The following is a 13826-nucleotide window of genomic DNA, read 5'->3' as shown; positions in this document are numbered from 1 at the left end:
CGGGTTTGGGTGGACTCTGGGAGTTGGTGATGGACAGGGAGGCCTGGCGTGCTGCAGTTCATAGCGTCTCAAAGAGTAGGACACGACTCAGTGACTGAACTGAACACTTCATATAACTAGTATGATGTGGACCAAAGAACAAATACAAGCTATATAGACAAGTGTTAAATTCTAGCTTGCAGTTAACATGCATGTTATCTTGTGTAGCAGAGACTGCTGACTACACAATAAACAGTATTTCATTATTTTAAAAGTTTATTTAGGAAGTAACACACCTAATAGGGGATTCCCAGGTGGCATAGTGGTAAAGAATCTGCCTGCCAATGCAGGAGGCAAGGGTTTGAGCCCTAAGTTGCAAAGATCCCCTGAAGTAGGAAATGGCAACCTCTCCAGTATTCTTGTTTGGGAAATTCTGTGGACAGAGGAGCCTGGTAGGCTACAGTACATGTGCTCACAAAGAGTTGGACACAGTTGAGTGACTGAGTGCACACACACACCTAATAGACTAAAATTTCTACCTTCCTTGCACGTAAGGATGGCCTAAGAGACTTTTGCAGAAATTATTGGATGAAACTTCTACAAAAGCACCTTAAAGGCATTAATAGCTGGCTTTTATATTCTCCATGCCCCTAGCTGCTAGTCTTGCCTGGAATCTGGATGTTATGGCAAGAGGGAGCCCAACCAGACATTCTGAGCAAAACATAAATCTTAGTGACAGAAGTCATGGACTTGGGAGAACAAAAAGATAAGGGAGACCAGTCCTCTTCTAATCACAAATGCTAAAATTAGCTTAGAACTGCCAGCTTCTCAAAGAGAAGTAATGTAGCTCAAACAAAATATATTGGTTCCTGATATATCTTGTAAACAAGTTATTTTAATATGAGCTTCAATTTCTACACCTGAAAAATTGATTATAACAGATTTTTACTGGAATGTGGTAAGTTTTAAGTTAAGAGCTTCATTTATAAAGCACTTTAAAAGTACTGCTAAATATGCTGGTTCTTGTGCCTCAAGATTTTCAGGGGCTCTATTGTTAAGTATTTTTATCTTAGTTTTTTTTTAATTGGAATTTAGTTGCTTTACAATGTTGTGTTAGTTTCTGCTGTACAGAAAAGTGAATCAGCCATACATACACATATATCCCCTCTTTGTCACCACAGAGCACTGAGTTCCCGGTGCTATACAGTAGGTTCTCATTTCTCATTATGTTATACCTAGTAGTGTGTGTATGTCAATCTCTTTATTTATCTCACAATTTATCCCACCCCAGCCCCATCCCCCAAACCCCTCTTAGTGTCTTATTTGTTTGTTCTCTCTGTGTCTCCACATTTTAAAATCTTTCAGTATCTGGGGGCTTCCCTGGTGGTTCAGTGGTAAAGGATCTGTCTGCCAATGCAGGAGACAGATCAGGAAGATCCCCTGGAGAAGGAAATGGCAACCCACTCCAGTATTCTTGCCTGGGAAATTATACGGACAGAGGAACCGGGCAGGCTACAGTTCCTGGGGTTGCAAAAGAGTCAGACATGACTCAGCCACTGAATAAACCCCTGGTGAACTTTTTATACTAAAGACTTTCAGCTTAAGGTGTCCACACTAACAAAGGTCAGGTATACTGAATCTAGTCTGAGAGCAACAACTGGTCATAAATGCTTAATTTGAATTCTTCCTTGAAAAATTTGAGTTTCTCTTAAAAAAATAGTAGTTATGGATATGAAAACCTAACTGCAAGTTTCTGAAAATAATAATGACATCTGCTCCCCTCTCCACATATAGTACTGCTACTATTAATACTTTAGTCAAAATATGAGTAACTGTCAATCTAAAAGATGTTTTAAATGGGGATACAACTGGAGAAAGAAGAATGAAACTGGAGCAATCAACCTGCCTGACTTTGGACTACACTACAAAGCTACAGCCATCAAGATAGTATGCTACTGGCGCAAAAACAGAAATATAGATCAATGGAACAAAATAGGAAGTCCAGAGATGAATCCACACACCTATGGACAGCTTATCTTTGACAAAGGAGGCAAAAATATACAATGGAAAAAAGAACAATCTCTTTAACAACTGGTGCTGGGGAAACTGGTCAACCACCTGTAAAATAATGAAACTGGAACACTTTCTAACACCATAGACAAAAATAAACTCAAAATGGATTAAAGATCTAAATGTAAGACCAGAAACTATAAAACTAGAGGAAAACAGAGGCAGAACACTCTCTGACACAAATCACAGCAAGATCCTCTATGACCCACCTCCCAGAGTAATGGAAATACAAGCAAAAATAAACAAATGGGAACTAATTAAATTAAAAGCTTTTTCACAATGAAGGAAACTATAAGCAAGGTGAAAAGGCAGCCTTCAGAATGGAAGAAAATAATAGGAAACAAAAATTAATCTCCAAAATATACAAGCAGTTTATGCAGCTCAATACCAGCTCAATCATAAAATGGGCCAAAGAACTAAAGAGACATTTCTGCAAAGAAGACAGATGACTAACAAACATATGAAAAGATGCTCAGCATCACTCATTATCAGAGAAATGCAAATCAAAACCACAATGAGGTATCATCACACCCCAGTCAGAATGGCTACCTTCAAAAAGTCTACAAACAATAAATGCTGGAGAGGGTGGAGAAAAGGGAACCCTCTTACACTGTTGGTGGGAATGCAAACTAGTACAGCCACTATGGAGAACAGTGAGGAGATTCCTTAAAAAACTGGAAAAAGAACTGCCATAGGACCCAGCAATCCCACTGCTGGGCATACACACCGAGGAAACCAGAATTAAAAGAGACACGTGTACCCCAACGTTCATCGCAGCACTGTTTATAATAGCTGGGACATGGAAGCAACCTAGATGTCCATCAGTAGACGAATTGATAAGAAAGTTGTGGTACATATACACAATGGAATATTACTCAACTATAAAAAAAGAACATATCTGAGTAAGTTCTAATGAGGTGGATGAAACTGGAGCCTATTACACAGTGAAGTAAGTCAGAAAGAAAAACACCAATACAGTATATTAACACATATATATGGAATTTAGAAAGATGTTAACAACAACCCTATATGCAAGACAGTGAAAGAGACAGATGTAAAGAACAGATTTTTGGACTCTGTGGGAGAAGGTGAGGGTGGGATGATTTGAGAGAATAGCATTGAAACATGTATACTACCATATGTGAAAAAGATGACCAGTCCATGTTCGATGCATGAAACAGGGCACTCAAAGTTGGTGCACCAGGACAACCCAGAGAGATGGGATGTGGAAGGATGTGGGAAGGGGTTTTGGACGGGGGGACACATGTACACCTGTGGCTGATTCACCTCAATGTATGGTAAAAACCACAATATTGTAATTAGCCTCTAATTAAATAAATAAAAAATTTTTAAAGGGATACAACTGGAAACTTTGTTCCCCTTCCATGCATCTTCCAGAATGATTTATTAAAAACACAAATCAGGACATGCTATTGTTCTATTTAAGAGTCCTCCCATGTCACCATATCCCACTTTACAGAGTGAAAACTCAAGGTCTTAATGTCTCTGCTGCTGCTGCTGCTAAGTCGCTTCAGTCATGTCCAACTCTGTGCAACTACAGAGATGTCAGCCCACCAGGCTCCCACGACCCTGGGATTCTCCAGGCAAGAACACTGGAGTGGGTTGCCATTTCCTTCTCCAATGCATTAAAGTGAAAAGTGAAAGTGAAGTCACTCAGTCGTGTCTGACTCTTTGAGATCCCATGGACTGCAGCCTACCAGGCTCCTCCACCCATGAGGTTTTCCAGGCAAGAGTACTGGAGTGGGTTGCCATTGCCTTCTCCACTTAATGCCTCATTAGTGATAAATCTGTTAAGGCTGTCATTTTAATTTCTAAAACACAGTGGATACCTGAACGCTTACTGTGAGAAGCACTTCTGAGATGTAATACTTACAAGAGCAGGGAAAGACGGTAAAACAGGGCTTTGCATTACCCTGAGTATCACTGAGTCCTCACAATGGCCCTTATCTTTAAAAACATATACCTTTATATAGGTAGGGGACTGAGTTTCATAGAATTCAATTTAAATTCATGAGTCATTGTTTAAAAAAAATGTATTAGTGAAGATCAATACAGAGCATGTTTAGGGAAAATATAATAAAGCAAGTGACCTGGAGGTGTTTTTTGGAGTCACTGGTTTCAGCACTTGATTCCCACTCTGGATTTAGTCTTGTCATTTTTGGCCTCTGAAGATTTTCCAACTATCTTGCCAGATCAGATAATTTCAAAAGGTATTTTAAAAATATAGCACATTAAAGGTATTTAGTTGGAGGATATATATCCTGGTATAATGCTGGATACAGAATTCTTACTTGGCTTATATATTTGAAACTCATGCAACCTTATGTTTCTATTATCAGAAACATTTATAACTTAATGTGACATATTTATTCTAATAGAACGGATTATATCTCCCTGTTCACTTTTTGGATTAAATGGGTAATTTTTTAAAAAAAGATTGAGGAACGTGATTCAATCAGTTCATCCAGGGAAAGTGATTCAATCAGTTCAGTTCAGTCGCTCAGTCGCGTCCGACTCTTTGCGACCCCATGAACTGCAGCACGCCAGGCCTCCCTGTCCATCACCAACTCCCAGAGTCCACCCAAACCCATGTCCACCGAGTCAGAGATTCCCATGAACGAATTGTAATCAAGGACCTTAAAAATTAAAACATCATGTAGCCCACTGGGGCTTCCCCAATGGCTCAGCGATAAAGAATCCGCCTGCAATGCAGGAAACTCAGGAAAAGCAGGTTAAATCCCTGAAACAGCAACCCACTCTAGTATTCTTGCCTGAAAAATCCTGTCGACAGAAGAGCCTGTGGGCTATAGTCCATGGGGTCAAAAAGAGTCAGACACGACTTAGCAACTGGCCAACAATAACACATATTTACTAAAAATACAAAGCTGTTTTACAACTTGTTTTCATTTCAGTCAAGTTTTTACATTTTTGAAAATGGCTAAATGGTACTCCATTGTTATTAAAGTACAACAGGTTTTACCCTTACAGAACAGGTTTTTCCAGTTTTGGGGTCTTGAATATAGTTAACAGTCTTACTTACATGATTGTACTTATTCAGTGTCTGGATAAATTACCACGAATATAACTGCTACTAAAGTGTAATGCTGCTACACATTACAAACGCCATCCAAAAGTTAGTACAATCCTACATGGAACACAAGTTCCAATTTTAAAACTGCCAAAACTGGAAAAAAATAAAATGGAGAATAACCAGATTAAAAAATGCTCCAGTTCAATTTAAACTTGATGGTAAGGCTTAGCATTTTCACTGCCCTTTGCACTTCTCAATGATTCGCCCTTTCCTTTGTCCACTTTCCCATCACAGATTCATAAGACTGCTCCGTGTATCAGAAAGATGAGCTGTTTTCTAATTTCAGTGAAGTTTCCAAGTTGTCTCTTGAGTCTGACAGTATCTGTCACAGTTCAATTCATACCACTTCAAGTTCATCTTAGATTTATCCATGTTTTCTAAATTTCATGGGTTTCATCTGTGATGACTAAATATTTGGTCATAGCGGTGCAAGGCATAAAGCAAGGAACCAGCTTTGTTCTCAAGTCTTCCATTTGCTTCAACACTTTTATTGCCCATTTCCCATGCCAATCCCAGGGTTTTAAAAGCCACTGTTACTACACTAATTCTCTACGTATATATATGAGTTTGTTTAATTCTCTACGTATATATATGTTTGTTTTTTTCCAATTCTAAAACCAAACTTATTAACTATTAGAATCTTATACCAAGCATCCAAAAAAATGAGCTTTTGGAACAATGCAGGGAAAAAGCACAATTTTTGGAATCAGAACCGGCGTTCTGACTCTACTGGCTGCCAGAGGATGAACCAATACCACACACGTGAAAATATATTTTATAAGTCAAAGTTACAAACACTAAAGTTGGTACAGCTTTGATAAAACCACTAAAGAAGCCAAGAGAATGTTCTAAATTAATACCTAATAAGCACATTTATAATTAGTTTAGAATTTACCTGCTTTGTAAAAGCTCGTGTGGGGCTCTAGAATTTGCTCTTTTTTGTTGCGAAGAAAAGAAATCCTGAGGCACTGCAATCCATGGCAGGCTGCACAGCCTGAGGGAGATGCTGGGACTCCTTTTTCTTTAAACAGGATTTTGGTAACTGCTCCCCATCTATTGCTACAAGCGCACAGACACACGCAGGAAGCCCTTTCCCTCTCCCTTCACCTTGTGACTTCGCTGTTGCTCCCACTGTTCCTCTCTGTCGTCCGCGGCCAACTAATTCCCCCTCTGCTGGCGGCTGCTGAGGTCGAGGCTGAATGTAACCAGGCTGCTGACTCTGCAGTTATATGCAAATAAAGAACAGCATTCTTTTTGTGTCAAGAGGTCACAGACATCAGAGGAAATAACTAGTCAAACAAATCTAAGGCATTCAACCAAAACTGATCTAAATTAGTAATCAAATATCTTACTCTTACGAAGAAATTTCTTCAAGAAGGGTTACCAAGTGAAGTTAAGAACCAGCTTCCAATACCCTCAGGACATAGAACACAATTTTCCTTGTACAGTTCCTACCTCCTTCACAGGACACAGTTTTTAAATTTAATTTGACAGCCTAAGCTGATGAAGGCTTCAGTTCAGTTCAGTTGCTCAGTCATGTCCAGCTCTTTTCGACCCCATGAATCGCAGCACGCCAGGCCTCCCTGTCCATCACCAACTCTCGGAGTTCACTCAGACTCAAGTCCATCGAGTCAGTGATGCCATCCAGCCATCTCATCCTCTGTCGTCCCCTTCCCCTCCTGCCCCCAATCCCTCCCAGCATCAGACCCTTTTCCAATGGGTCAACTCTTTGCATAAGGTGGCCAAAGTACTGGAGTTTCAGCTTCAGAATCATTCCTTCCAAAGAAATCCCAGGGCTGATCTCCTTCAGAATGGACTGGTTGGATCTCCTTGCAGTCCAAGGGACTCTTAAGAGTCTTCTTCAACACCACAGTTCAAAAGCATCAATTCTTTCTGTGCTCAGCTTTCTTCACAGTCCAACTCTCACGTCCATACATGACCACTGGAAAAACCATAGCCTTGACTAGAGGGACCTTTGTTGGCAAAGTAATGTCTCTGCTTTTCAATATGCTATCTAGATTGGTCATAACTTTCCTTCCAAGGAGTAAGCGTCTTTTAATTTCATGGCTGCAGTCACCATCTGCAGTGATTTTGGAGCCCAAAAAAATAAAGTCTGCCACTGTTTCCACTGTTTCCCCATCTATTTCCCATGAAGTGATGGGACCAGATGCCATGATCTTCGTTTGCCAGTTTGTTTCTCAAGGACTCTCCCTGCAGTTAGAAAAGAGTGACATACTCACCGCAGAGGCGCCCACATGCTGCACCATCTCCTGACCACGAGCCCTTCCTCTTGCTCTCGCTCTGGCTCTCCCAGTCATTTTCCTTTTTCTTAAGAGGAAATAATCATGAAGACAATACTCAATGTTTGCAATTGTATTTGAGTGTTTCTACAATGCTATCTTTAAACTGATTTGGTTAAGATTCTAAAATAAGCTCCTGGGTAATCACAGAGTTTCCTAGCCTCTGAAGGCACTATCCAGTATTGCCTCTTAAGGCAGTATCCCCACCTTCAGCAAAACCTAAGTGCTCCTGTGCTAGGTGACAGCACTGAAGTAGAAGACTTATTTTCATGTAGTATGTCATCTTTCAATTGAATTAATTATAAAAAGTCTTAAGATATTGGTGAATAGTTCTTTCACACCTAGATATGTAATCTATGAAAGAGGGCTCTTATGGTAAGCTTTATGCCAGGCCCTTTAAGTAATTCTTATACATACACTACTGTATCTTCCTGGATCATTCCACAGTTGCATGTAGCTTAATCTTTTTTTTAACCACATCATTTACGCCCCATAATTTCATTCTTGATGAGTGGCATCCACTCTGTCTCTAAGGAAACAGTCATTCATCTCCAAACTACTCCTTTACTGCTCCTACCACACATGATCAACAATTCCCCACATTTTTTCAACAGCACCCTGTAAATGAGTACCTAATGTAAGCTAGGATCTATCAGGCATCAAATATATTACCATGTATAAAAGGTTCTCTACCAACTCACCCCCAACTATAGAGTAGAAAGCAGTATCATCAAGTTATTATCAGAGCCAGACTGGCTCTTCTTCACATAACCTGTGAAGCAAATCACATAACCTACGACTCGCGTCTGTATTTGTAAAATAGTCAATAACAACCTATACCGCACAGGTCAACTGAGAACAACTCAATGCGAACACACAGAGAGCACAAAGTGCCTGGCATACCATGAGCATTCAACACATGTGAGCCCTTGTGGAAACGGCAGAAAAAAATCATAACCACAAATATTTAAGTTTAACAAGGAACAAAGAATGTTCTTACAAAGAGGAAAGCAGGAACTAATTTACATACTGAAGAGGTCTGTCTGCGACAAAACTAATATTTAAACTGAGATGCAGGAGGACTAGGAATTGGAAGGTTAGGTGGGACCACTTGGAGAAAGCAATAGCACCCCACTCCAGTACTCTTGCCTGGAAAATCCCCTGGACAGAGGAGCCTCGAAGGCTGCAGTCCATGGAGTCGCTGAGGGTTGGACACCACTGAGTGACTTCACTTTCACTTTTCACTTTAATGCATTGGAGAAGGAAATGGCAACCCACTCCAGTGTTCTTGCCTGGAGAATCCCAGGGATGGGGGAGCCTGGTGGGCTGCCGTCTATGGGGTCGCACAGAGTCGGACACGACTGAAGCGACTTAGCAGCAGCAGTGGGACCACTCTTCAGACAAGAGTGAACAGCTCGTGACTATGTGTTGAGAGCTTGGCTAGTCTGCAGGACTAAAAGACGTCCATTGTGACTGAAGGGTAATGAGCTTGGATTTGACACTCAATTCACAGAGAGACTACCTAAGGTTCTAAAGAGGGGCAGATTATAAGACTAATTACAATTAAATCATTCCGCTTTAAGTCAGGATAAGCCTTTTCTGAGTTTTCTCAGCTTCTAAACATTTTTGTTCCATGGCAATTTTCCTAGGAAGACAAATATAATGACACTACACTTTTAAAGACCTCTTTATCAAACACTAAAGGACTAAAAATACATTAGCTCACATGCCTGTAAAAACTTTAATGATCTAATCAGCAATTTCCAAAGCAGGTTACACAATATAATCTGCTGAGAAACCAGCATATTAGAACAAATTTTAAATGCCATTATAAAGTATTCTGAATTTACCATATGTATATTATGACAATTGTTATACATACATAACTTGGGCCTTCCAGGTGGCTCAGGGGTGAAGAATTTGCCTGCCAATGCAGGAGCCCCAGGAGACGTGGGTTTGATCCCTGGGTCAGGAAAATTCCCTAGAGGAGGAAATGGCAACCCACTTCAGTATTCTAGCCGGGATAATCCCGGCAGAAGAACCTGGTGGGCTACTGTCCATGGGGTTGCAGAATCTGACATGATTGAGCAGCTAAGCATGCACACATACATACATAACTCACGCATGGAGCACACACGGATATATGCCCAAGTCTCTTACTGATGGTCAACTGAATCAAATCTGGAGATCTCTGCTTTATACTCCAGCAAACACTACTTTCCTCCATGCACCAGCTATGATAAATTCCTTGATGCACTCTGTCCCAGGGCACACACATCCTTTGCTAAAGCACCACACTCTCCTCTCTGAAATGGAAGAATTCAGCTTATCCTTTAAGGATCAGCCCAAAGGCCATCTCTTCCACCTTCCTGTACCAAGTTGTTTGCATGTGTATTAATTACAGCAACCACCACATCTCATGGGTAAGCAGTTCCTCCTCCCTCTCACACACACATTTCAAGAGCTCCTCTAGACAGGGCTGCTAATCAGTCTAGTCCTTTGCACCTAAGCCCAAAGCATGGCAACCTAGCAGTGTCTATGTGCATATGTTGTAAAAACCTAGTAATAAGCTGAACTGCCACCCCAATAAGGGATTTTTTTAAAAAATTACTGCAGTAGTTCTCAGAGCGTGCTCCTGGACTGGCAACACCTAGCACCCGACTGAAATGCAAATTGGAATGGGGGGTCCCACTCCCAGTCCCCAGAGAGAAACCCTGTTCACTGCAGGTGGTTCTGATGATCGCTGAGCCCGAGGGCCCTGGAGCGCGATACCCACAGCGTCCAAGCCAGACCGCGCGGGTCGACCCCATACCCAGGTCCACTGCATACGGGCTGGACTCAGCTGTGTCCTCCCCACTTCAACATCCCTCTGGCTGGACCACAAGCCACTCCTATCACCTGGAGGTGAGAAACCGAGCTGGTGCTCAAAGGCACCACACCAGCTACAAAGGACATCCAGGTCAAGTGGACATCCACCCCAGGGGCAAAAACACTAGTGTCCACCCCAAACATGCAGCCGAATCCTCTGCGCGTCCTAAGGCTGCCCTGCGCGGTCCCCAGTCCTTCTCCCGATCCCGCTCGCTTCTCCGGCCCCACCCGCGCCCACTGACGGCAGAGGACACCTCAATACAGGACTCAGCACAGGCTAAAGGACCGCGGTGGAGGATGCCCCGCCGCAGGCACGCAGGCTGGAGCCCGAGGGTGACAACCGTGCGGCGCTGGTGTGCAGCTACGTGCTCCCAACCTCCGCAAACTAGCGGACGGCCGGGTCACACTAACAGTTACCGCGGCGCAGCCAACGGTTTTCTCACACCAGATTCCTCCGCGCCGGAACTTGGGACTTTGAGCCACGATGCCGGCCCAAACGGACCCCTGTGCCTCTCGACCCCTCAGAGCCGCTGGGTTTGCTCTTACCTCAATGTCCACTCTGGGCGATTGAAGGGCCTGGGGGCCAGTGGAAATGGGAAGGATCCTCTTTTTTCAGGGCGGATGGACACTGACCTCAAGGAGTAAACTGCTCTGCACGTGGTAACCGAGCTAACGGCATGGCAGGCAGCGGCCCGTGCTAGGTACTGATTGGCTGCTGGGGAATGGCAGTTTCGTCAGGGCCAGACAGCCCCGCCCAGACCCCGCCCACACCTTGCCTGAGTTGTACCTGGAACACCTGTGATGAGCAGTTGGCAAAGATTGCAGTGGTCTTCATTTGTTCCTGCTCGTGGAGCCGGGCTGTGCACTCAACATGCCATTGAGAAACTGAAATTGTAACCAGGTGTGTTTTGAGCTCCCTGCTGTTAAAAAAAGAAGGAATTTACTCTTGGATTGGTCTCTTAAAATAAGCTATCTCATTTATCAGATAAACAAATGAGATTTGAATTTTGCCTCCAAAGAGATAAAACTGCATTCTCGAGCTGGAACGCCAGGTGGCTGGCTGTGTACCTACACATGTAACTTTCCAGATCAACAACTTTGGTGCTGAGTGCATGCGTGTTCCCATGGAGGAGAGTGGTTCTCAAACTTGTTCCGCATCAGGGTCACCTGAAGGGCTGGTTAAAACCACAGATCACACTGCTCCCACCACTAGAGCTTCCGGATCTGTAGGTTCATTGGTAGGACCCACTAATTTACATGTCTGATAAATTGCAGAACATGTTCATATAACTGGTCCAATGTCTGCATTGATAGCAGAGGCAGTGAGCTCCATGCCCTCAATATAAGTTCATTTCCTCACTGGACAAAACCAAAACAGTTAAAACTACATATTGTAAAATAGAATGGAATTATTTGTCAGGCTGGGAAGTGAGACGGATGGTAACCATGTGACTAGTTAAGTCCAGTAACAATTCAGTAACTTCCTTTTAGTGGGGTGTAGGGGGACTTGAGAGAGTCCCTTGGACAGCAAGATCAAACCAGTCCATCTTTAAGGAAATCAACCCTGAATATTCAGTGGAAGGACTGATGCTGAAGCTCCAATACTTTGGCCACCTGATTTGAAGAGCCGATTCATTGGAAAAGACCCTAGAAAGATTGAGGGGAGGAGGAGAAGGAGGCAACAGAGGATTAGCTGGTTGGATGGCATCACTGACTCAATGGATATGAGTTTGACCAAATTCTGGGATATAGTGAACGACAGGGAAGCCTGGCATGTTGCAGTCCATGGGGTCGCAAAGAGTTGGACATGACTTAATGACTGAACAAAAACAAAGAGGAGTGCTTCTAGGGACTGGCTTTAATGGGACATTTATACAACAAACATTTTCTCATTCCTTCTTAAGAGTGTATACTTCGGTCAGAGTCGGGATGGGGGTTGGAGAGGGCTGCAGTCTCCCCAGGCCACCTCCCCAGGTCCACAGCCCCACAGCTTCATCTGTCAGCTGAAAGGAACAGGCTAGATTTCAGTGTTTCTCATGGTAGCTTAATTGTAAACATTCACTGGGGGGCAGTGGTGGTGGTTCTGAAAACATACATTCCCAGGTAATCTTGACTCTGTAGAGTCAAGAGCCTAGGAGTCTTGCTTCCTGGGTTGGAAGCAAGGAATTTTCTTTCAACAAGTGACACAAGGTGATTCTTATGCTCAGAGGAGTTTGAAAATTTTGAAACAAGATCTGTGATCTTGACATCTCCCACAGTTAAAGAATTCATGAGAAAGGCACTTGAAGTGAGAAGTAGTTTGGGGAAAAATAGCCTTTAAAGGTTTTCATTTTTATTTTTTTATGGCTCAATTTGGAATACAGTATGAACTTGAACTTTCCTCAGTTCAGTTCAGTCGCTCAGTTGTGTCCAACTCTTTGCAACCCCATGAACACCAGGCAGCATGCCAGGCCTCCATGTCCATTACCAACTCCTGGAGTACACCCAAACCCATGTCCATTGAGTCAGTGATGCCATCCAATCATCTCATCCTCTGTGGTCCCTTCTCCTTTCCTGCTGTTGCTGCTGCTAAGTCGCTTCAGTCGTGTCCGACTCTGTGCGACCCCATAGATGGCAGCCCACCAGGCTCCCCCGTCCCTGGGATTCTCCAGGCAAGAACACTGGAGTGGGTTGCCATTTCCTTCTCCAATGCATGAAAGTGAAAAGTGAAAGTGAAGTCGCTCAGTGATGTCCAACTCTTAGCGACCCCATGGACTGCAGCCTATCAGACTCCTCCGTCCATGGGATTTTCCAGGCAAGAGTACTCCTTTCCTAGGAAAGACTTAAAATGTTAGTAGAAAGCTGTTCTGTGAAGTTTTGCCAGCAGATGGAGCAGTAGAATAAGAAATCTATCTTCAGAGCATCAGCTCAAGGTAGGGTAGAAAAATATCACAAACTAACATTAGAGGGTATAAGTCTATATACCTGGTATGCCTTGGAACTTTTTTTTTTTAATAGTTTTTAAACTATTCTTATTTATTTATATTTATTTGGCTGCATTGGGTCACAGTTGCAGCACACGGGACATTGTTGTGGTGCAGGGACTCTGGTTGTGTCGAATGGATTCAAGAGGGTGCTTACTTCAGTATTTGCAGCTCGTGGGCTTCATTGCTCCACAGCATGTGGAATCTTTGTTCCCTGATCAGGGATTGAACTCACGTTCCCTGCATTGGAAGGTGGTTTTTTTTTTAACCACTGCGCCACCAGGGAAGTCCCTCGTTGAAAGTTCTGAAGATACAGTGCTTGCTTGAAATATCACCGAGCATCTTGGCATGTGCAATGTAATTGGTTTCTAAAAAAGTTGTGATACAGTGGGATGGGGGCAAAGCCCGTCTTTCTTCTGATGTCTCAAACATCACATCTCACAAATCTTACCTAAAATTTGGAAAGAAAAGCTACTAAGAGAGAGGTCAGGGAAACATTGTTTTAACTTCCTGTGTTGACCACAGGATCAGGGC

At 42.9% G+C, this 13826-nt stretch overlaps 1 protein-coding gene across 1 annotated transcript in view; it reads right to left on the bottom strand.

Moving 5' to 3' along the window:
* PIWIL1 (piwi like RNA-mediated gene silencing 1) overlaps positions 1-7428 on the bottom strand; it is a 33715-nt gene extending 26287 nt beyond the window's left edge. Inside the window, exons 1-2 of the mRNA XM_027567346.1 lie at positions 7402-7428; positions 6269-6380 (exon numbers count right to left, since the gene is read on the bottom strand). Coding sequence (XP_027423147.1) covers positions 6269-6380; positions 7402-7428 — 139 coding nt within the window. The remainder of the gene's footprint in view (positions 1-6268; positions 6381-7401) is intronic.
* Between the last annotated feature and the right edge of the window lie 6398 nt (positions 7429-13826).

The sequence above is a fragment of the Bos indicus x Bos taurus genome, chromosome 17, assembly GCF_003369695.1.
Source record: "Bos indicus x Bos taurus breed Angus x Brahman F1 hybrid chromosome 17, Bos_hybrid_MaternalHap_v2.0, whole genome shotgun sequence".
NCBI lineage: Eukaryota > Metazoa > Chordata > Mammalia > Artiodactyla > Bovidae > Bos > Bos indicus x Bos taurus.
The sequence above is the reverse complement of the archived record's forward strand: the minus strand, read 5'-3'. Positions and strand labels throughout refer to the sequence as shown.